Source organism: Schistocerca piceifrons, chromosome 1 (genome assembly GCF_021461385.2).
Source record: "Schistocerca piceifrons isolate TAMUIC-IGC-003096 chromosome 1, iqSchPice1.1, whole genome shotgun sequence".
Taxonomy (NCBI): Eukaryota; Metazoa; Arthropoda; class Insecta; order Orthoptera; family Acrididae; genus Schistocerca; species Schistocerca piceifrons.
The window spans coordinates 393349017-393375144 of record NC_060138.1 but is presented as its reverse complement, the minus strand read 5'-3'; the positions used below and the strand labels follow the sequence as shown (position 1 = coordinate 393375144).

General features: G+C 38.4%; 1 protein-coding gene across 1 annotated transcript in view; it reads left to right on the top strand.

Moving 5' to 3' along the window:
- The first annotated feature begins 69 nt into the window (after positions 1-69).
- Positions 70-26128, top strand: part of LOC124787179 (telomerase-binding protein EST1A) — a 323132-nt gene continuing 297073 nt past the window's right edge. Inside the window, 2 exon segments of the mRNA XM_047254319.1 lie at positions 70-133; positions 1387-2665. Of these exon segments, the coding sequence (XP_047110275.1) occupies positions 85-133; positions 1387-2665 (1328 nt within the window). The 5' untranslated portion in view covers positions 70-84.

The window sequence follows — 26128 nt, the reverse complement described above, 5'->3', positions numbered from 1 at the left end:
TCACCATGGTTCTGCGTATTTTCGACTATCGATAGTGCTCTGCGCTTGGCAGGCTGTACTCTTGGTTATGGCAAGTAAAGCATCATGGCGAATATCGACAAAGGACGCAATAAATGGGAAAATGCTTCGCAAGGTAAGTAAATTTGTAGAACTGTGTTGTTGTTTATAACAGTTGTAACAATAGTAAACGATTAGTTGAAATTTAAGCGTTTGTGTATCAGTGACGATCAGATCATTGCAATTCGTTATTGTGTATGACGGATTTGGGTATGAAAACATAGGAAAACTAATCAGTCGCTGGGCTGCATCAACTGCGATTTGAATAGGTAACACTTTTTTGCGTAACCAAATCGTCTTTCTCAATGCTTCCCTTGATACATATCTTAGATGAGAGAGCTGTACACGACAATATCCATGCAATTGAGAATGTTTGGTTATGTCGTACGGTGGTTGTTGTTAATTCTCATTTATACTTGGATAGTTGCGCATCCCAAACCACCATGTACTGTGTTTTACTCATCTGAGCTTCATATGTGGTGGAACACGTGCAACTTGATTTCCAAGTGATTGAACGAAATGGTTTACATGCATGTATTCTGTAGGGGTCGAAAAGGGATAGTGTTATATCAGCAGCGTGAAGTTAATATCTGCAGCCACTTTCACATGTATCGCATCACGCGACTAATCTCTAGTAAAAGTTGCATAACCTAACAAAACGAAACATATACATCTTAAGGCTGAAGAAATTTTGTATCACTCATACCAAACAATTACAAATGTGTACAGCATATTTCAGTTAAAGGTAAACCTGTATTCACGACAGTAATTCTTATTCTTTTCTTGAATTGCAATAGATGTGTGTGTATAATAGTGCACCACAGTTGCATCTGTAAAGTGGAACTACATTTTTAATTTGTATCCATTGAAGTCATACACTATTAATTGTGTTCTTGTTCTTCGATAGGGCGCTGTCAATTCCTTTCGAACAGATGTTTGATAGTATACAACCTCCATTGAACAGGTTGATGCACATAAACTTAGATGAGGTTCATATACCTTTAAACCCCCCCCCCCCCCTCCCCCCCGAGTCGAGAACCATTTTGTGATGAAATTTATTTTCGTTAATATTAGATTATTTGTTTGTACAACAAAGTACATTGAAATTATTGAGTTACATTTATATATTTAAGATGTCACATGAGAATAGAGCATCATTGGTGATACAACTTTGAGATAATCTCAATAATAATGTAACACATTATAAATTTTAAAGTTTGATCTATTTTATGTCTTTTATACAATTAACTTTACTTACATAATCGGTTTTTATTTTATTCAGTTCATATATATTCTGCTCACACTACATTAAATAAACTTTTGTTTTAGATGATTTACATGATATGAGGTACAAGGAGGACACAAAAACTGGACGGAGGGGAAAACCACAAGTAGAGATCTACCGTCCAGGAAGTGGTCCGCTTCGGAAAACTGGACAGGGTGAAGATGATTTGCTGGGTGCTGACGACAACCACAAGATAAAGTCTTCCACAGAAAATTTGCATCTTTCAAACGCTTACGACAACATGAAGTATGATTCTAGAAGACTTAGTTTTTCTTCTTCACAGGAACAGTTGGATAAATCTTTCAAGCCAAACAGTGACCGTAGTGACCACATAAATTCTGTTAGAAATCCTAGAGACTTAAATAAAATTACTGAAAGAATTGGTAATCTTAATATATCTCAAAATCAATCAGGTAATAGATCCAGGAGAAACAGTTTGGATCATTCCTCATCCTCAGATCCAAAAACCTTGGGTGGAGAAGCAAAAAGGAAACTGAAGAAACCAGAACAAGCAATTTATGTGCCAAAGCCGTTAGCCCAAGCATATGCAGAGAGAGATTTATCCAACAAGTCTCCTGTGGATATGAATGACAGAATTGTTTCTAATAGCACAAAAGAAGAAAACTGGGATAATGAACTTCAACAGCGTGATCGGTTTAGTGATGCAACATGTGATAGTTGGGAGCGTGATAGTGTTTATGGCCGCAGAGACAGTATTAGACGGAATGGCAAATTTGAAAACGGTCGGCGTGTTGGTCAACGCCCTGCTCCACAATGTGATTGGAGAGCTGCAAATCGTGAGCTACGACAGACTTCAGAACCCCCAGCTTCTCGTTGGGGCGACAGGAAACCGCCTTCAGGACGACGGGGCAGTAAGGATAGGCCTCATTTTGAAGGTGGAAATCTACCTCCTAGGTTTCAGAAACTGAGATCTGCTGAAAATGGTGGAACGTCTTACGGATCAGTCGCTGCCACATACACCCACCCACAGCCACAGCAGGAACATGCTACAGTGCCTCCTTGTTCTTCTCAGCAGTATTGGTCTCACACATTACCTCACACAAAAGGACGTGGTCGCCTGAGACCTGAGGAAGTAGAACGTTTTTCACGCTCTTTAACACCTGATCGTTTAACACCTAGTCAAGTCTTCTACAGGACTCCGAGCCAGGAAAATGTGGCACCTTTGCAACCTCCCACACAGCCTTTTGCTTCAAGAGGAATCACCCAGCCTCCAGCATGGCTAGAACGCACAAACTGTACTCCTCCTCCACCATCACCACCTGTTAGTGCCCATGCACCTTCTTTGGGATTGCCACGCTTCAGGTAAGCCAACAGCTTATGAAAGGTTTGCAGTTAGTGTGATACTGGAAACATACCCCTCCTCAGAAATCTTGGTTGTAGTGTCAGACTAATACATAGTGTAGGCTGAGATCGAGGTAAGGTTAAAAGTGATAACTAGGTTGGGGGTTTGCAAAACCAATGACGTTAAAGCCGAAGAAAGGTTATAGCATCTTTAACATAGCCTGATGTTTGTCTGTGCCATATTTAACACTCTTTTCATCACAAGAACGAAAAGTGCAAGGTAAATTCAGAACATGTAGGCTACATTAGATATTGGACATGCATTATACGTAAACTATAAAAACTGCAAGTGTGTTCCACTATATAATTTTTTGACAGATTTGTTTTGTGTATTTATTAGGTTTGTGAACGAGCCTTTACAGCACATTAGATGTAATCCATGGATTCCATAGTGTGTTGCCTAGGATGAGAAGAGGGATCAAAGGTGTAATTTTTATTTAAGTTTGAAACAAGGGCATGACATGACACTGTGAAATATTATTGTATTACAGTGCTAATGAACATTAGTAGGCCGTTATTTGCTGTGTAAGATTGACACAGTTACATACCTCAAGCGGTGGTGATTGTAAGTGTTACGTACTGACAGCCCCCTCCCCAACACCCTCCACCCATCCACCCACCCATCCATTGAACATTTTTGTAGATTACTTGTAGTATGATACATGGGTAGAATATGCACCAAAATACATGCCAGAGTTTTGTTGGTAACGCAATACAATGCTCATGAATTTATCTTACAGTTTTAGCTATAGTGTTGATACAGTGTTAGTACTGACTATGAAAGCTTCATACTGAAATTAGAAGTGGTTCCAAAAGTTATATGTTGTGTCACTGACAAGCACTTAACTTGGAACAAATGTTCCGACAACTAACATGGACTTTGAGCTAACTTACATACCAGTCCGTACCTACAATTATTATTTTGTATTTACATTAGTCTTATCATGACTGCTAAAGTTTTTTGGACTTAGGGTGGGTATGGTACTTCTACTTTTGAACCACATTAATAACAACATTAATAGGAATTGATGTACCACTGAGACCAGTGTGTGTGTGTGTGTGTGTGTGTGTGTGTGTGTGTGTGTGTGTGTGTGTGTGTGTGGGGGGGGGGGGTACTTCTACTTTTGAACCACATTAGTGATAACATTGATAGGAATTGAGGTACCACTGTGACTAGTGGGGGGGGGGGGGGCACTTTCCTATTTGAAATCTTCTGTCATGCATGTGTATTTACTTAATAATTGTATGTTTCTTGTCGCTGCAAAACAGTGCTATTGGCACAATTGTCGAGTGTGAAATTTATGCTTTTTCCCCTCCTTCCCTCCCGCCTCCTTGTCAACAGTCTGTTCTAATCAACAATTTTGTCATATTTGTGATAGTTACCTAGACTCCATACCTCAAGTCTCAAAATGATTTTTTATGTTGAAACTTCCTGGTAGATTAAAACTGTGTACCGGATTGGGACTTGAATCTAGGACCTTCGCCTTTTGTGGGCTAGTGCTCTATTGACGAGCTGCCTAAGCACGTCTCATGACCTGCTCTAACAGCTTTACTTCTGCCAGTACTTCACCTCCTGTCTTCCAGGCTTAGTTGTTCTCCTGCATGCTTTGGGGGACTACCGCTCCTGGAAATGAGGGTATTGCTGATACATGACTGAGCCACAGCCTGATGGATTGTTTCCAGAATTAATTCATTTTTGAAACTTTACATTGTGAGGAATAAACAATTTGGATGTGGGTGTGCATGCGCGTATGTGCGTGCGTGTGTAGACCAAGACTAGTGGCGTATTTGTGTGTTTCGTGCAGCAGTGTTGTCAGTGCTTGCCATGAGATATGTTGGGAAGGAAAGAGATTGTGACAGCTGCTGGTTCTACACAGCCAATGGGAGAGCACTGGACAGACAACGTGTTTTGGCAGAAGGTAATAACATCTGATGTCAGTACATCACAACATCCTAAATTGTAACTCACTCGGAAGAAATGCGCAATTATTTGACCACTAAGATTATTAATTTAATTTAAGCTGTGCTATTAGGTCTGAACCTAACCACAACCTCATCATTTGTGGTATTTTCAGAACAAATAAATATATGTGTTAACAAAGACTATTAATTTAATTTTTGCAACTAAAATTGTTACTCTGGCCTTGAGCTAAGCTTCAGACCAGTCTGTCATCACAAAAATGCAATTAGAATTTCAAATTCTTTGTCTTTGATGCCTCCAACCCTAATTTCTAATTACAACTCAACTTAAACCTTGGACTTAAGCTACATATTGATTTGTCACCTCCACCAGGTATTTTTTTCTTTACCCTTTAAGTTCTTTTGACTTTACCAACTCGCAGCCTGTCACATTCCCACCTAAACTAAACCTCAGACTGAGCAACAGGTTAATTTGTCACTAGGTTTGTTAGCTTTCATTTTCCTTGGCTTCGTCAACTCTCAAGCAAATCATGGCCTTGTAATTCGTGACACATTCAGGAAAAAACAAAATTTGTGAAACCAGCAAAGAAGAGAATGGTTTCTGTTTCGGCGTTAAAAATCGTTACATCTGTTCTCACCTGTCATTGGTTAAGTGAAAGTTTCATCACATAGACTACACAGGCATATCTTTAAGCAGCTAGGAATATTTACTATAGCCTTGCAGTATGTTCAGTCATTTAAGAAATTTATGAACACTTAACATAAGTTTGAGAGTAACAGGGATTTTCACAAGTACCATAGTAAAAGAAAAAATGTTCTGTGTTATCCCTTAATGATTCTAACTTTGGCACAGGAGGAGATTAAATATGGAGCTATAAAACTTTTACAATCTACTCACAAAAATAAAATAAAATTTGTAAGAGATCGCATAAGTGTTTTCAAAAGTGAACTGAAGATGTTTCTCCTTAACAACTCCTGTACCGTAGAAGACTTGATGCCTCAGAACGTGTCCTACCAACTGTTCACTTCTTCTAGTCAAATTCTGCTTCTCCCCAATTCTATTCAGTACCTCCTCATTAGTTATGTCATCTACCAATCTAATCTTTAGCATTCTTCTGTAGTGCAACATGCCAAAAGCTTTATTCTCTTCTTGTTTAAACAGCTTATCGTTCATGTTTCACTGCCAGACATGGCTTCACTCCATACAAATACTTTCAGAAAAGACTTCCTGATACTTAAATCTATACCCAATGTTAACAAATTTCTCTCCTTCAGAAGCGCTTTTCTTGCCATCGCCAGTCTTCATTTTATATCCTCTCTATTTCGACCATCATCAGTTATTTTGCTCCCCAAATAGCAAAACTCATTTACTACTTGAAGTGTCTCATTTCCTAATCTAATTCCCTCAGCATCACCTGATTTAATTTGACTACTTTTGTTGATGTTCATCTTATCTCCTCCTTTCAATATACTGTCCATTCCGTTCAACTGCTCTTCCAAGTCCTTTGCTGTCTCTGACAGAATTACGATGTCATTGGCAAACCTCAAGGTTTTTATTTCTCCTCCCTGGACTTTAATTGCTACTCCTCCCCCTCCTCCCCCTCTGCTTGCCCAATATATGGATTGAATAACATTGAGGATAAGCTACAGTCGTGTCTCTCTCTTCTCAACAACTGCTTCCCTTTTGTGGCCTTCAACTCTTATAACTGCCTCTGGTTTTACCTGTATTTTCCCCTGCCACCTTTAGAATTTGAAAAAGAATATTCAAGTCAGCATTGTGAAAAGCTTTCTCTAGGTCTACAAATGCTCTAAACATAGGTTTGCCCTTCCTTAACCTATCTACTATGCAAAGTTGTAGTGTCGGTACTGCTTTGGTGTTCCTAAACTTCTCTGGAATCCAAACCGATCTTTGCAAAGGTCAGTTTCTACCAGTTTTTCCATTGCGTAGGGGATATGTGTTAGTATTTTGCATCTGTGACTTACTAAACTGATAGTTCAGTAATTCTCACACCTGTCAGCACCTGCTTTCTTTGGAATTGGAATTACTATATTCTTCTTGAAGTCTGGCAGTATTTCACCTGTCTCATACATCTTGCCCACCAGATGGAAGAGCTTTGTAATGTCTGGCTCTCCAAGGCTATCAATAGCTCTAACAGAATGTTATCTACCTCCGGGGTCTTGTTTTGGCTTCGGTTTTTCAGTGCTATTTCAAATTCTTCACACAGAGACCATCTACATATTTAATTCACCTTTCTGCCTCCCCTTCTTTGCTTAGGACTGGTTTTCCGTTTGAGCTCTTAATATTCATACAGGGTGGTTCTCTTTTCTCCAAAGTTCTCTTTAATTTTCCTGTGGGTGGCATCTACCCTATCTCTAGTGGTGTATCCTTACACTTGTCCTACAGCCATTCCTACTTCGCCATTTTGCCCGTGCTGTCAATCTCATTTTTGAGACATTTGTATTCCTTTTCACCCGCTTCATTTACTGGATTTTTATATTTTCTCCTTTCATCAATTAAATCCAGTATCGCTTGTGTTACCCAAGGATTTCTACTAGCCTCATCTTTCTACCTATTTGATCCTCTGCTTCCTGCACTATTTCATCTTTCAAAGTTATCCTTTCTTCTTCTACTGTACTACTTTCTCCTGTTCTTATTAATTGTTCGCTAATGCTCCCTCTGAATCTCTCTAGAACCTCTGGCTCTTTCAGGTTATCCAGGTCCCGTCTCTTTAAATTCCCACCTTTTTGCAGTTTCTTCAATTTTAACCTACAGTTCATAGCCAATAAATTGTGGTCTGAGTCCACACCTGCCCCTGGAAATGTCTTACAATTTTAAACCTGGTTCCTAAATCTCTATCCTACTATTACATAATCTCTCTGAAATCTTCTGGGTTCTCCAGGCCTCTTACATGTATACAACCTTCTTTCACGATTCTTAAAGCAAGTGTTGGCTATGAATAATCTATCCTCTGTGCAAAATTCTACTAGGCACCTTCCTCTTTTATCCCTTCCCCCAGTCCTTTTCCAACTATCGAATTCCAGTCCCCCATCACAATTAAATTTTCATCTCCCGTAACTATCTGAATAATTTCTTGAATCACATCACATATTTCTTCAATCTATTCGCCATCTGTGGAGTTAGTTGGCATAAATACTCGTAGTACTGTGGTAGGCATGGTCTACATGTCTATCTTGGCTACAGTAATGTGTTTATTATGCTGTTCATAGTAGCGTATCTGTGTTTCTATTTTTATTGATTATTAAACCTACTCCTGCAATACCCCTATTTGATTTTGTATGTATAACCCTGTGTTCACCTGACCAGAAGTCCTGTTCCTCCTGCCACCGAATTTCACTAATTCCCACTATATCTAACTTTAATTTATCCATTCCCCTTCTTAAATTTTCTAACCCCTCCTGCTCGATTAAAGAGATCTGACATTCCATGTTCCAATCTGTAGAATGCCAGTTTTTTCGCTCCCTGATAACGGCAAGCAGCATCCTCCTGAGTAGTCCTGAGCTGAGTTTCGCACGATCTCTGTTTGTGGAATCCATGCTGATTTTTATATAGGAGCTGTTCATTTTGCAAAAAAGTCATAATTCTTGAGCATAAAACATGTTCCATAATTCTACAACAGATTGACGTCAACGAAGTAGGTCTATAATTGTGTGGATCTGTCTTATGGCCTCTCATAAAAACGGGAATGACCTGCACTTTTTTCCAGTCATTAAGTACTTTTCATTGCTCAAGCGATCTACTGTAAATTACTGCTCATATAATGTCTGTAGTTCATCAAAAAATTTATGCACCACAGAAGGGTTGGCGCTTTTTAATCACGTGGAAAGAGGCTCCCCTCTCCTTCGCCAATCTTCACCAGGCCATCCATGTAACCATTGTGTCTTCATACCACTTGACTTGCAGTATTACTGAACGAGATTCAGATGTTCATGTTTCATTAGTGCAATCACCAAATGCAGTGCCTGTTTTTAAATATGTCACAAGTTGTTCCTCAGTCTCCTGTGATAACTTTGTTGGTCGTCCTAACAGGTGAGAATCTGTTAATGTTGTAGCAAGTATGCCCCTGGAACACGATACTTTTGTGCTGCTAAAGTTTGAGACATTCTGAAGTCTTAACTGCATGTATGGTATCCAGCGTTGACTCCATACTTTGTCACACCTGTATGATGTCCTCTCACTCTTCTCTGGCATGATGTATAATAAGGCCTATACTTTATTATCGAACTGCAGTTGAAAAAAAAAAAATAGTTTCACTTCATGGAATTCATTTTTATAAAATACATAATTTAAATATTTTTAATAAGCTTTACTGTCAACACAAGTTTGTTAAATACATTATGTGGTGCTTGTGAGTATAATGAACCTATATTAATTTGTATATCATAATTAGTGGGCCCAAATTATTCAAAAAATTTTTATTGGAATGTTATCTTTTGAATTGTGCACATGAAAACACTCTACAAATTATTTATTTAATAACACATTCTCAGATAAACTAAACATTCAACTTAACTTACAGATTATTGGCATATATAAATTTGAAATATTATTAAAGAAATATTTATGCAGATACCTTTTTCACGTAATGTATTACATTGCTTTTCTTTTATCTCCAACCACAGTGGCAGCAAGAAACAAAATGAGTGAATAGCAGTTTCAAACCAGGCCACTGACCAAGCTTTAACAAAGATTTTCAACCAAAAAATATATATTCATGCACTCAAATTTCATGAATAACAAAGAATTCGGTGAAAAGAGACTCCACTTTCTTATTATTCTCTTTGAAATGAATGAACTGTTGCAGTGTAACCAATTGTTCTAATAACTATTCTAATTGCCCCATAACCAAAATCAGTTTATTTACAATGTTCCAATAATCCCATGAGTCATACAACCTGAGGTAATTAGAATAGGCAGTATAAACAAATAACACATGAAAAGAAAAGACTTAAACCATAGAAGACACCACTGTTAAATCTAGTACATATACTTCAAGTTCAGTATATAAAAGTACGAGCATAAAAATTGATGTCAGATTTCACAGTGCACAACACAGTGAAGGTAATGAACAGTACTTTCCTGTCATAAATCAACAAAAACGTCCACAACATTTTCATTAGTGAATCTTAAATAATGGTATTAACTGAGCATAAGAGCTAATTGCTACGAAGATAATCCACAACAAGTTTTTATTACCTTTAGCTTGATTTACTGCTTATAGGCCCTTGTTCTAATAGCTCCAGGTTCCAATTACCCCCCTTTCTCCCCACTGCATGCCCCTAGTGCAGCTGGACTGATAACATGGGGAACATAAGGCGTGGTCCACTGCTGTAGCAATCTTGTCATACACTTGTTTTCTGTTGAATGACAGTGGAATATGAGGCCACTTTGGTTTCAGTAATACTGGCAGATGGCACCACACTTCATAGTTTGCTCTAAACCCAGCAGATAAAATTTATTTGCTGTAAATGACTTAATTGCCAGTTTGATGTTGACACCGTAGGTGGGCCCACAACATCTCTGGTTTTATTTAAATTCAACAAATTGCATTTCCAAATACAATTCAGACTTCAGTGTCTGCACTTTAGGCCAACCAACACAACAATTTCTGCTGTAGGACTTTATAAAAGGACCCTTCACCCAGTGGCTGTCAGGAATGGCAGGAGGTATGCCTTGCCCCCTCCCCCCATCTGAGAACTGTCATGAGGAGAGGAGCGCTCATTCGTGCAGCGTTGGCATCACTGCTCCTTCCTGCATCATTGGCATCGTCACCTGTGTTGTTTGTTTGTGCGAAAGCAGAGATGGTGCATGCAAAGATATTGGCAGTGATTTGACAAACGGACATCTTCCAATTATTGCCACTTTTCTCCACTGCTGGTATCATCAGTGAGAGAGGTCTTCTTATCATGAATAAACAGTAGTTTTTTTTGTAAACCTAACAGGTGATGTCATAGTATATCCTATTTTCTTTTGATTTTACATTTTTGTACTTTGCAGAGGACTATATTGTTGTTACAGACTGCAGTAAATAGTGTAAATATTTTAATAAATATTTCCAAACTCTTCCAATACATGTTCAGTGCTTTGAAGAACAAAATAAATTCAGAAATTACAAGTGTATTCGAAGTATTTAGTTCTGGGTATACTGTGAGAAGCATGATAATGCAGCAACTGAGGCATGGTACCCCCAAGTCTTGGACATAGCAGTCAAATGATTAATGATAGCTGCTTACTTGGAAATTGTGTTTAGAAATTTAAAAAAAGGAGATGCAATCACTCGTGATTGATGTGTGACACACAGACATAGCAACGGAAAGACTTCAGAGCGTTCTAGCTACCACTCTTTTTTCTTGTGTCCCACTATTTGTTCTGGTGTGTGCATTTATGTGTCTGTGTGGCAGTAGGTGTGTACTTATGCTAGAAAAATAATGGCTGCTTGAAAGCTGTAGTCTCAGTGCTCTTTTATTTTTCTATGCGCCACACATCAATTGAGGTGAGATACTATGTTTTCTCATTGCTACATATTGTTTTGATCCAGAAGTTTCCATTAGTATATTAAAAATTGTCAGTACCATAAAATATTCATTGCTTAATCTTATGCCGCATCACCCCCAGACATTACATATTTCACTCTCATGTGGTGTAGTCTGTTCCTGTCCAATTGAAATATACAGTGCTGGAAAAAATTTAAGACCACTAATTAAAGACAGTTTTTTCATGATAATGATTTCATTATTTATCATGCATTGAAAGTGATGCATATTAATATAAAATTCACTCCTATATTCTGCGAAACACTGAAGTGCATAACAGATGGTACCTCCCATTGTACAAGTTATTTGGATTTCTTCTCACTTCATTCACGTATGGAGCACAGGAAGGATTGTTTGAATGCCAATGCACATACTGTAATTATTATACTCTCATCCTCCTCATCTCTGCGTGAGCATGTGTATGGTGTTGTAGTATATTCCCATGGTCGTCATTTAAAACTGGTTCTTGAAATTTTTCTAGTAGACTTTTTCAGGATAGTTTATAACTATCGTCAAGAGTTTTTCAGTTCAGTTTCTTCAGCACGTCAGTAACAGTCTCCCATAGGTAAAACAGACCTGGGTCATTCCATGTCAAGGGGTCCTGGGGTCCCCACTTGACTACTAACAAATCTAATGAAATCTGGCGTGAAGATTCTATATGGCCCTTGATAGTTGTATACCAAATCTCACTTCAGTATTTTCTCTGGTTGAATTTTTAGGGGCTTTTAAAGAGAGGCCACTTGCATTCGTATCAGGTACGAACATGCAAATGTTCCAAGTTTGCTAGGCTTTTTTAAGGGGTCTAGCAAACATTTGGTCATTTTCTGTAATATACATAGACAACTTTAATACTGAATCACACCACAGCAAAAATTAGGGATTTAGCCACACCTAAATACAGGCACAAGCCTAGTGGCTAAAAAATTCATTGCGCCATTGAGAGAGCCAAGGTTTGACTGACCACTGTCACTTTTCATATGAACCAGTCAACCAAAACTTCATTGGGCTATTCCCTCCTATGATGTCTATACATGGATCAAATTTAATTAACATTGGATGTCTAGATCAAAAGATATGCATCTGCAAAGTTGGCCAAAATTTTCTACTTGCAACTTTTAGAGTACTTTTGGGTGGCAATCTGTGTTTTGTTCAATCCATTTTTTTCTTGGCACAGCTGGAAAGAGCATGCATTAAAGCTTTCAAACCCATGTTGTTTGATTCCTGGCCCTTGTTTCAAAAGTTATTATTTTACCACTCCAAGAAAATTGAAAAATTAAATATTTTGCTCATTAAGTCCCATAATACTACTGGTAATTAATTTTTTATTGGAGTATAGAAATCAATTTCAAACATTAATTTAACATATGCCATAAAAACAAGTAAATACACAACATAGCAAATTTGCAAAGCAAAAATACTGAAAAGTCAGTTCCATTTTTGGTTAGATATTTGTACAATTTTGTCAAGGACAGATTTTCTTCCTGACGATGAAGTTGATTGTGCTTGTAAAGTCATGGAAATATGTTGCTCAGGAATCCAGCAGATGTCTTAAGCAGTTGGACAGCAGAAGGAATGAGCAGTACTGTGTGGATGTATGAAGCTGGTGAGGACATCTTGTTGATCATGTGTAACTTCACATACGTTTCCAGTACACCAAAAATTGTTATCCATACATACAACATACTGTCCTGGTTGTAAACTTGCATCTGAGATTGCTGGAATTCATCTGCTTTGAAGTTGTTAACTGTGAATGATGTAGCATCACTGAAAAGTCTGTATACTCTGAGCAGAATACAATTAATTGGCTTAAATTGATGATTTTCTTTTGTTACAGCAAGTGTATGTCCCCTGGCAAAACTTGTTCCTTGATCAGGCCGAAATTTTTCTGTTTCTGCTTTTGGTACATAAAAAGAAAATTTATGCCTGGAATACTATCATAACAGAATTTGAACAAATCATATGGATATTTGGTTACCTAAGGCCCCTTGTAGACTGTTTTGGGCTGCTAGTATTTTGCTGTTCCCCCCAATGCCATCACAAGGCGATTTCAGGGTTGCCACAGGTTCTGGAAATCACGGAATATAAGGGAATATTCAACATATCAGGGAAATTTGGAAAAAAAACACTGAAAAAAATTGTTTTTGTCTCAGTAGATGAAATGGTTTGTCTACTGAGGTGTCATGCATCATCGTTAGCAAGGTGTAACTTGAGTATGTGCGCCGCTTCCCTACTACCTCATTACTGCTGCTTCTCTCCTTCCTACCACTCCCCCTCAGCTTACAATCAGTGCTGTCACCACTTTTTGCTACTAGCTTAGCAGCTGCCAACAAGAGGCAGGGAGGCATGAGGAATGGTTTGTTTGGATCTGATTCTCAGAGACCATAGATGCAGCGCCCAGAGATAGCAGTCATGTGTGCGTGAGTTTTGTCTGAGTGATTGTGTGGATTTGCATGTGCTCTTGTTTTCTGACAAAAGCTATGGCTGAAAATTTAGTTGTGAAAGTGTTAATTGTCTTTTCTACGTGCCTGTCTGCAGCTCAGCAATCATTTTTATGGTGAGCTACTACCTGTCCTCATTATTATTGATTCTCAGAGTATTTGAACAAGTTATCTGTTGCATAGATTGATGACTGTGGACTCATTTAATCAACACGTGGTCTTTGGCTCATGAATAGCTGGCCACACGAGTGGATTTCCATAACAGGCCAAAACCACAGGCCGTTTCTGCGGGTATCTGTCATGGATCGTGCGTGCTGATCTGAAGACATTCAGTTCCCACTAATGTGCAGATCCTGCTCGTCGGGTCTAGTCTCCCGATCTCCCTGCAGGCCAGGTCTGTTTGTGTGTGGCGTAAAGCAGGAGATTTTTATGGTTTATACTTGGACCCAAGACTACGGTCGTCATCAGCACGTCAGAGGCCATGGATGATGGATTTCAGGAATTGCGACTGCGTCACAGCAAGTACATTGTACAGTGTGACATTTTATAAACAGTTTATTTGTTCTAGTATATTTTTTAACTTCAAAAGTACTTTATATGTTGGAAAGTATGGACGATAAGAAGAAGAATATTGTGTCAGTTGCTGTCAGTTTGTACACTATGTACTCATAGATTTCTTAAAATAAAAATCGCAAAATACCTGTAAAATAATAGATATAACACAGTGGGTAAAACTGGCAATAATGAACATAGTAGAACCAACATTTTATTGCAGTCACCTACAGTGTAGATTTACACAATTCTTCCCCACCCTATACCTTTTTTTCAAGAGACCTACTTTTTTATGAGGTATTTCTTAAATCAGTGAAGGTATTTTAAATCTGTCTTGTGACTCCAAGGAAATCGATATTTTTGTCGCCAAATGTGTTTTGTTTTATTGAAATAAAATAACATCAGTAGTCTAAATGAAAAATGTATACCATTTGGCTCCTTTCTCCATTTAAAAACAGTTCATTACAAAAGATGTTAATATTAGTACATAATTTTTTTGCTCATATCAGGAAACGTTATCTCCTTGCAAGTTTTTGTTAGATATTTCCGCATTTGCACTATTGTTTCTTGTAATGTTGCCGCAAAGACAGACTGTCAACTACGTCTTAACATATCCATGAGATGTCAAAATTTGTCAGGGGAAAATGCTAAAAATTGTCTGGAAGTCAGGGAAATATCAGGGAATTTCACCCAGGGAAACTTGTGGCAACCCTAGATTTACTGCAAAAAAATTCCATTCAGCAGTGATGCCAAAATCCTTTTCGTGCGGGCATAAATTGATCAAATTTTTGAAACTGAACCATCACTAAAGTAATAAATGCTCTTAATGTTTTGAACTTTATTTAAAAGGTGTGGGACTGTAGTGGTATCATGATGGAGAAGTAACTGATTGCACAAATGTTAAAACTTTGACAGTTTTTGCTACCGAAATAGACGACATATGGATGTAATTTTCAGTAAAATCCATCAATATAATTAATTCATTTCCTGCAAGATCTCCTTTTAGCTGCTTAAGGTATAAACTTCGACACAAAGTGATGGCTTCATAAACAGGTAATTTTCAAAATCAGTAACTCCATGAAATCTTCAACAGTCCTCTGACTCTCCAGTCTGTCAGTCTGTATGAATCCATTGCTTGTATTCCATTGTTTCTTCAGGATCATGGTATACAAAAGCATCTTCAAGAAAAGCCTCTAGTTGCATTTTCCTGGACATTCTCCACACCCTTGCAGCATATAATCTTCTGAGTCCAAACTGTATAAAGCTGTTTTCATCAAAACCTCAGTCATCTTGGATGGATGCTGCTAAAGCCAATATTAATTTGACGTTTTGATGAGCTCACAAAGTTTTGAGAAGCTCATTTGATTTCCATATTGCTTACAATAAGCTATGAACATTTCCTTCAGGTTACAAAGGAGCAGGCATTTCTGCTTGTGAAACTTTTCAGCATTTATTTTTACTGCAACACAATCATTTTTGCCTGGAGATAAATGAGAAGACTCATCATTGTCAAAAAAAAGTGAAGACATTTTGTTTTACTTCATCATTGAGCTTTTTCCCTTTTCAGTTTGCAGGTGTTGCCAAAATCCCACCTTCCAACTTTAGTTTCCTAGCTTTCTTCACCATTTTATTTGAAACAGAAAATTCTTTAGTCTTTTTCCAACAGCCCAGCTATGGGGGCCAGGGTAAAATTTGGAACTTTACTGCAGTTGCTTGAAGTCTGAGCCTAAGATTAAGTTCTTCAGTTAAGATGTCCATATTTTTACATTTTTGTTTGTATCTGAGTAATATCTAGTAGGCTCACACCAGCAGCTGTGGCAGTTACCTTAGTAATGCTGTCTTGGCCTTTCAGACTTTCGCACTTACATATCCCATTGAACCCCTTTTACTGATATGTTGAAACTTTAATGGGGTCTCGTCAAGGGATGGTAGTGAAGTATTAACAGTAAAGCAAGCATCAACAACATCCATGTCTTTAGTGGATGGTGATTATTGCCTATACATGTGGTTGATTCTTTTTTTTTTCCAACTTCATGTCTGCATTTGGTATAAATTTTCTGTCCAGGTTTAAAACCTTCGCTGGTCAGTAACTTCAACCGATCATACATTGCAGTGGTTACTGGTGTCAAAGCCTTCTCGATTATGTGTTTTTCTTTACCAATGAGTTGCACCAAGTTTTCAGCAGGAACTGAAATTTTGTTATCAACAAGACATTATGGTATGAAAAAATTTGAGCATCTTCAGTAAAAACAAGTGCACACCTACATTGTAGAATCTCCTTGTCCATTGGTGACATTTCCTTAAACTGATTGTAGTTGACTTTTGCCAAAGTAGAATGGTGATGACTTCCAATAATCAGCTCCATCTGATCCACCAAAGGACATCTGATCCACTAAAGGAACAGGTTCATTTTATACAGCAGTCTGTAAACATACAAAAGGAATTTTGAAAGCTCATGAATATCCTGGTTTGAAGCATAATGTAAGCTGCTGTTACACTCAGTGATTCACATGAATCATTCACTTAAATTCAGGCAGTTTTTGTAATTTACTTGTAACATATTCAGTCTTTTTGTGTATGAATATAAAAATTAGGCTATCAAAACATATTTTTTTAGAGCTTATCTTCAGTTACAACAATGATCATTGATTACTGATGATTCAAACACTTGGAACTCAACACTATGATTGATGGTTGTTCAATGTCAACACTAAAGATAACATCAGACAGAAGTCTGCCACTGTGAAAATTGCCAATAATGAAAGCAACAGTTGAAAGTGATGTGATCAGGAATGTATCATTGCTAGGATAGAGCCTTAAAAACTGTTGCCGCTTTACAATGCCGATGGAAACTGAGTAACAATGCATACATGCTCCACTATGCGTTGAAGGGTTAAATGTTTTAAGCAACATAGCATGCTATTATGGTTTTCTAAATTTTATAATGTTTGAGAGAATTTTATGAGGTTTTATTATATTTATATTCTATATTGTAAAATAATATAAAAATACTTCTTGTTAACATAGTTACATTCCGTAAACCACGGGCAAATCTTATGCTGTTAAGATACACTACAAGTTATACATATTTTGATTTACTACTTCAGATTGTATTAATTTTTTGTATTTATCGATAATCCACTTTCCCTATTGTTGATATATATTCTTACTCATCAAAATGCAAGATAACCCCTAGGAGGCTCGTTGCTCTTTGGCGGGTTCGTGCTTGGCTACTGTGGAGCCCCAGCCTTTGCAGCATCTTTTCCCTAATGTGTTGCATGTCTGTCCACTTGCTGTTCTTTTTCCCCTCCCTTGTGGAACATGTTTTGGGTGTTTTTTGGAATGTGTTCCACATTTTCAGTAACTGACGTCAGAACAGTCTCGCCACCGTTTTTCGTTCCTTTTTTCTTTCTTTGTTCACCTTTTCCTTTATTTCCTCTGCTTTGGCCTTTTCTTCTTCTTCCTCCCTCTGCGCCCCTGAAGGTCGGTCCGTGCAACTGACACTTAACATGTGACTGAGCAACGCATAATTCCCAGCCCCGGGTCGACAGGTAGGGTTCGCACGTACCCCCTGGTACAACCAGACCCAGGGAGTGGTGATTGCCTGAGCTGCTACCTTCCCAAATTGCAAATTGTCGGGTGTTTTGAATGTATGATCTGAGGTGTGAACAATCACTCAAGCTGGGAGTGCCAGCTGGTGAAGGGTGCCCCTCAGTGGGAAGGGGCATGTCATCAGAGACGCTGGCAGTCATGGGGGATTTTCTTGCAATGAGCCAATCATCATCTTTGCAGTCAGTGTCTACCAAATGTAAACAAAATGAAGCTCCTGATTGAAAGACCCTCCCAGCTGCACCACGGTTTCTCATGGTTTCACATACTGAAGACGGTCAGTCCTTTGTGACAGTAAATCCGTTTCTTATTCGGAAAGGTGTTGACGCAATGGCTGGACCTTTGAAATCCTCCTCTCATTTACGCAATGGCAATTGTTTTTGGAGACTACTTCTGATTCTTTAGCACAACAACTGCTTGCTGCTTCGCTTCTCCGTGGCTATCCTGTTCGTGTCAGGGCCCATAGAACTCTGAATTCTTCCCATGGTGTTATTTGCACTAGGCTGCTTGATGGTATGATTGAGGCAGAAATCCGAGAGTACATCTCTGATCAGGATGTCATTGCAGTCCATTGGTTGATGAAAAAGGTAGATGCATCTCACTTTTGATAGAGTGGTGCTTCTGTCCAAGATCAAAACAGGCTAGGAAGTTATTGTAGTCCGACCCCGAAGCGCTGCTACCAGTGTCATCGTTTCAACCACACTCGAATGTCCTGTCGACATCCGGCCAAATGTGTAACCTGTTCTCGGGATGCTCACAAGGGTGATTTTCTACCTCCTTATTCCTGCTGTATCAACTGCAATGGTACCATGCTACCCCCTCTTGAGATTGTCTCATGTATCTCGATGGGCGGGCTGTCCAGGTGATCCAGGCAAAGGGAAAAGTGCCTTATCCGATCATTTGCAAGTTATTTGGTAGTCACCTTTCATTCTACCATCTGGCACTTGCAGTAGGGTCATTCCACGTCAAGGGGCCACTTGGCCATCCCCAAATCTAGGTCATTTGCTTTAATTTAAACAGACAAGTTTTTGTGGCAAAAATTAGGGATTTAGCCTTACCTAAATATAGATACAAGCCTCTAAAGTGGTTAAAAAATTCGTCACGCTATTTTGAGAGCCACACTTTGACTGACCATTGCTACTTTTCATATGAACCAATCACACCAAAACTTCAGAGGGTTATTCATACCTATGATGTCTGTATAGCGACTAAATTTAATTAACATTGGATGCCCAGATGGAAAGATATGCATCCGTAAAGTTGGCCAAAATTTTCTAATTGCAAATTTTAGGGTATTTTTGGGGGGCAATATCTCAACTGTGTCTTCTTCAATCCTTTTTTTCTTGCCATAGATGGACAGAGCATCTTTTAAACTTTCTAAGCTATATTGTTTAATTTCTGTATCTTGTATATTGATGAGTAAGAATGCCTATCACATGTAGGGAAGATGGATTACTGATAAATACAAAAATTAATACAATTTGAAGTAGTAAATAAAAAAAGTGTAATTATAGTGTCTTTTAATAGTATAAGATTTTCCTGTGGTTTAGGGAAAGTAACTATGCTAATAAGAAGTGTTTTTACATTATTTTAGAGTGTAGAATAAAAATATAATAAAATCTAATAAAGTGCCCTGAAGATTATAAAATCTAGATCATAATGGAATGTTTTGTTGCTTTAGAAGGTTTTAACCCTACAGTGCATTGTCCCTCAATTTCCATTTGTATTTTAAAGTAGTGATAGTTTTTTAAGGCTCTGCCCTCACAGCAGTGATGTACATTGCTGAATCACCACTGCTTCCATTATTGGCAGTGTGTCTTTTGTGCAGTGTAATCTTTGATGTTGACACTGTACAATCTTAGTGTTGAGTACTGAGTGTTTGAATAATCAGTAATCATTGTTGTAGCTAAGGTAAGAACTAAAACAATATGTTTTGATAGCCTCATTTGTGTATTTTACATAAAAACAACACTGACTATTGTATGGAGTCATCACCATTCTGTTATGACAAAAGGAAACTACAATCAGTTAAGGAAATGTCCCCAATTGTCAAGGAGCTTCTGCAGTGTAGGTCTGGGCTTCGTTTTACTGAACATGCCCAAATTTGTTCATACCAGAATGCCTTGTTGACGGCAAAATTTCAGTTCCTGCAGAATTTCTGCAACCCATTTGGTAAAGAAAAACAAATAACACTTGTAAACACTGCAATGACTGATGGGTTGAATTTACTGAATAATTAAGTGTTTAAACCTTGTCAGAAAATTTGTACCAAATATAGACATGAAATGCCCAAAAAGATTCATCCCGCCAGGATAAGCAAGAATCACCATCCACTGAAGACACGGGCATTGTTGATGCTTGCTTTACTGCTAAAACTTCATTAGCATCACTTGGGGAATCACTACTAAAGCTTCAACGGATCAGCGAAAGGGATTCAATGGGATATATAAAGTGCAAATGTCTGAAAGCCCAAGGCAGCATTACTAAGGTAATTGCCACAGCTTCTGGTGTGAGCCAAATAGTTACTGCTCAGATACAAATGGAAGAGTGCAATAAATGTAAAGGTATGGACATCTTAATTGAACAACTTAAGATTAAACTTCAGACTTCAAGCAATAGCAGTCAAGTTCAAATTTTGACCCTGGCCCCAAAAAGCTGCACTACTGAAATAATGGCTGAAGAATTAGCTGTTTTAACTAAAATGGTGAAGAAGGCAACACCTGCAAACTGAACAGGGGAAAAATCTCATTGATGAAATGAAACAAGATGTCCTCACTTTCTTTGAAGATGATGAGTTTTCTTGTTTATGCCCAGGCAAAAAGGATTGTGTTGTAGTAAGAATAGATGGGGAAAGATTCACAAGGAGAAACACATGCTCCTTTGTAACCTTAAAGAAATGTTCATTGCTTATTGTAAGCGATATGGAAATTAACTAAGCTTCTAAAATTTTTTTGAGCTCAGGCCGATATGGTGTAGTACAGCAGGTGCTTCTGGATCACATTTAGTATGTGTATGTGCAATTCATCAAAATGTCAAATTAATGTTGGCTTCAGCAACATCCAAGATGACAAAAAAGCTGTATGCAGTTTGGAATCAAAAGTTGTATGCTCCAACGTTGTGAGGAATGTCCAGGAAAAATGCAACTAGAGGCTTTTCTTGAAGACTCTTTTAAAGACTATGACCCTGAAGAAACAATGGAATACAAGCAATGGGTCCATGCTGGCAGACACACATTGGAAACTTGCCAGAGAACTTTTGAAAATTTCATGGAGGCATTGATTTTGAAAATTACCGGTTTAAGAAGCCATCAGTTTGTGTCAGAACACCAAAGTTTATATCTTAAGCAGCTAGAAAGAAATCTTGCAGAAAATGAATTAATTATATTGCTGGATTTTGCTGAGAATTATTCATTTGTTGTTCAGGATACCGTGCAAGGATTCTATTGGGAGAATAGACAGGCCACATTTCATCCATCTGATGTCTGTTTCGATGGCAAAGAATGCCAGAATATTAGCATTTGTATGGTCAGTGACTGTTCTGTCATAATACCATTGCTTTCCATTTCTTTCAAATAAAGCTGATAGCGTATTTAAAGACAAAGACTGAAAAGAATTAAGAACATGATTCAGCTGCTCAATATAAGAATTTCAAAAATTTCGTCAATTTATGCCTTGATGAAAAGGATTTTGGCATCACTACCAAATGGATTTTGTTTTGAACATGCCACGGTAAATTGCCTTGAGATGGCATTGGGAGGGGGGAAAGGACTTGCAGCCTGTGCTAGTCTACAGAGGGCCTTAGATAACCAAATATTGACTCCATATGATTTATTCAAATTCTGTGATGATAGTATTCCAGCGGTAAAGTTTTTTTTATGTACCAAAAGAAGGAATTGAAAAAATCCACCCAGATCAAGAAATAAGTTTTACCATGGGACATACAGTATCTGGAACAAGAGAAAAATCTATTAATTGTAATCTGCTCAGAGCAAGCAAAGTTTCCAATGATTCTACAGCATTAACAGTTAACGCCTTCGAAGCAGATGTAGAAATTCCAAGTTTACAACCAGAACAGTATGTTACTTGTATGTATGGCAATTTTTGGTGTGTTGGAAACGTGAAGTCTCATATGAACAACAAGATGTCCTCATCAGCTTTATGCACCCACACGGTCATGCTCGTTCCTTCCAGTGGTCGACTGCTACAGATAAGGGCTGGATTCTTGAGCAACATATCTTCATGACTTTAGAAGCCTCAACAACATCATCACCAGTTCCTCTATGTGCTTGCGTGTGTGCGTGTGTGTGTGTGTGTGTGTGTGTGTGTGTGTGTGTGTGTGTGTGTGTGTGTGTTTTAAGGAGAAGTCATGGAATGGGGAAGGGAGTGTGTTGATGCTTGTTTGAGTGTGCAGGGACGTGGTGGGGACAGGGTGGGCTGCTGGGCAAATTGGGGAGGTTTAGGGTGGGGGAGGGGAGGGGGAGGGAAACGGAAAAGGAGACAAGTAGAGAAATGGAAAAGGATGAGCAGGTGCATTAGTAGAATAGAATGCTGTATTGTGCTTGAGTGGGAGCTGGGAAGGGGATAGGTAAGTGGAGGAAAGGGACGTTCGAAGGTAGAGGCAACAGGGATTACAGGAATGTAGGTTATATTACAACGGGAGTTCATACCTGCACAATTAAAAAAAGCTGGTATTGTAGGAAGGAGTAGGATTGCACATGCGGTGAAGCGTTATTGAAGTGAAGTGCATTATGTTGGGCAGCATTTTCAGCGATACGTTGTTCCACCTAGCTGTTGGTTACAGTTTGTTGGTGGCCATTTGTGCAGACAGACATCTTGTCAGCCATCATGCCTGTGTAGAAAGCAGCCCAGTGGTTGCAGCTCATGGCTGCTTTCATAGGTAACACAGCCCTTTGATGGCACAGGAGAGGCCAGTCACCAGATTGGAGTAGGTGATGAAGGCAGGATGTATGGGACATATCTTGCATCTAGATCTGTTGCAGAGATATGAGCCATGAGGCAATGGATTGGAAGCAGGGGTGGAGTAGGCTTGGACAACGATGTTGGTGGGTGGCGGAATACCACTGTGGAAGGGTGGGAAGATTAGTGGGTGGGATATTCCTCATTTCAGGGTATAGCAAGAGGTAGTTGAAACCTTTGCAGAGAATTTTCAACTTTCACTGTGCCCTATCTCTTAGTCACCTTGTTTCCCCATACTTCATCCATTCTGCCTTTTCGTGGCTTCTTTCTACATAATTTTATGTATTTTTATGTGGTTTTTCCCTGTATTATTTTCGTACATTTACACGTTTTTTATCCTCGACTATGAATCCCTGTTGCATCCATCTGCGCCAGTGAAGTCTCCCCCTCCCCCTCTCCCTATCCCTAGCCAGGACCCAGTCCCCACATACCATTCCTACGTTGTTGCGTAACTCATGGAATTGCAACAGATGGCCTTACCAGCAAATTACTCATCTCTGGCTGCAACCCTTCCACCACAATGGCCTCTGTCTGTTTAAATTACGCCAATCATACCCTGCACCAAACTAGTCCTGCAAAACCATGTGAGTCAGTCTCAAACCTCCTTGCAGTACCATCTCTCCATCGGTAAATTTCTCCTGCTCTGCAGTTCCAAACTCTTGCATCCCATTCAAACTCTTGCCACAAGGAACTTCAGCAGCATGCAACACCATCTCAAAAACAGTCTATAACCTGTTCACCTCCTACTCTTTCACTATCCACCACCTTTACAAGAGCCTCCACACCTCCGCTACAACAAGTGAAAGAATGAGGTAGCGAGAGGGATTTGTTTGTGTTGGTATGATAAATCCCTTCCCTCGAAAATTTCCTTCCTTCATAACTGCTCTGTATTACCACAGGTGACATGTCACTGATCTCATTTGTACTAAGATTGCAGTACATGCGAGGTGCCTAGTTACTTCCATCATCCTGAGTGGAATACGTAAATTATGAATAATGTTCACCAACATGCAGTCTTTTGTAGTTGTTCCCTGTGCAGAAAACAGCTTGTAGGTCATGAATCCATTATCTTGAGACTAATAAACTGTTAGCGAGTACTAGTATTGTATAAATGATAAAATTTAGAATTGGTTTGTTGAAATGGGATGCCACTCACTTTTTATTAGCAGAATACGAGAAAATGCACTTAATGAATCACAGATAATTTCCATTCTTTACAATTTCACAAAGAATAAACAAAATAATGTACTGTGTATTTATGTAATTACTATTAAACTAGTTCTCAATTAAGTGAGATTGCTAATTAAGTTCTTAACTGATACCAACTGCAACAGACAACATGTCAGTCCTCCGAGGCTGCTGATAGAGCTCTTATCTCACGGCTGAACCACCTCGCCTGCCGTCCAATTTAGGTGCAACCCGAAGATCTCTGAAATGTTTCATCTGCCTTTTTGTTTTGGAGTTGTTTATTATTCTGCTGGTAATCAACACTTTTGAAATAATGGAATGATAGCCTGCTGTTGAGAGACTCTTTTTATATGAAATGCAAGTAAATTTGCTGTTTAGTTGTTCTATTATTAATAACAGTAGTTTATCATTTTGGCACACTACTTCCAAACAAGGCAGGCAATTGCAGAGAAGGAACACAATTTAGATGGTCTTTCTCACAATACACATACCAAATAAACCAGCTGTTACTGGTACCTCACACCACATTACATCATCTACCCACTGTTGCCTCCTTAGCTGCTCTAAGAAGAGCTTTTTGTACCTGAATATGATGGCTGAAGAGCCAGAAATACTACACATCTGCTTTCTTCTCAACTTCCCAAAAATTGGGATGTTCTTATAGACAGCAATCAGTTTTGGAAATAAGTAAATTTTTATAATTTTTTTCTGTTATCATCTCTAAAGAGTCTTACTTACCATTCCACTATATTTCTGATTCATTATTATTTTTCGAAACTTGAATCTGCATTGTATTTTTTTCATTCTCAAATTATTAATTAATTCATGTAATCATTGAATTAATTATTTTATGATTATAAAAACTGATTGTTACCCTCAATAAATTCGTGTATAACGTTATATCCAAAAGTCATTAATCTTTAGTTACACTTTCTACATGTATTACATTATTCTTTTAATAGTAAAGCTTTTCAGAGTAGCATTATTCTGCACCTTTATGTTATTGGTGGTCTTTTGTTAACTTACAACCTGTTGTTTCTGCTACAGTACTCTGTAGCAGTCTACATCTCCTAGCCAAGTTTCAATCGCAAAATTTTATACTGCTGTTAAGCTACTGTCGGTGCTTTGCCATCCTTTCAATTTGATGAAATCTGTGGATCATCAGATGCCTTCTTCATGCCATTCTTTGCACTTTACACGTTTCCTCATTATTATGTTGGCACTATGTCGTTCTGCACTTATTTGTATTTGAATGCCCCATAAAGACGACTACTTCACATAGTTACAAATAAAACACACAGCACCTCTGCATTTCACAAATATGATTACTCACACCTTCTACCAGAACATATGCAAGCAGCCCACAGCAGCAACCCATATTGATGATTCTGTTGTCCAGGATGTGGTCTCGTGCTTTGTGAAACTCCAGCCTTTCGCATCTCCAACCTCGGCATACTGCTCCTGTATACAATTCCATGTATCAATGCAAACTACCTTAAATTTGTTTTGTAATAAGTTTAAACAAATTTTAAACAAACAAATTTAACAAATTTTAAACAAACATATTTTTATTCGCTATCAACAATATTATAAATGTGAAAGAAACTCTGTCTGTTACACTTTCACTAGTAAACTTCTGAACTGATATCAGCTTGAACCCCGAGGAAGACCATAGGCTACTTCATAAAGTTGTATCTTTTTGAGTATTATTAATGCTTTTAAATATGGTACATGTGAGACACATGCAGACGATGCTGGCACGACAGTCGGCGACCCTTTGTGTTCATAGATTATTCCGTGATAGTGTAACTCCAATATTAGTGTGCATGTGGTTTATAGTATTGAATTCCTACACCAAGTGTCAGAGCTTGAGAATTTTGGTGAATTGGACGTTAAGTGTAAGAACCGTATGTAAAAGTATTACTATAAGCCCCACAAACATAAGTCTGATTTAGCACATTGTTGTAAGAGAGCTCAAGCTGTGAAAATTACTTGAATCCAACAAACCGAAGAGTAATCTCATTTCTGTGAGAATTTGGATGGAGTGTCAGCTGGCCTTAAGTGCTACAGGGACATTATAACAGTCGCAGGCCTGTTGCCTTTCAGACGCTGAGTGTCACGTATCTCTTACAGTTTCAAAGACTCACAATGATGGTGTCAATTAAAGATTGTACTATAAACAGTGTGTC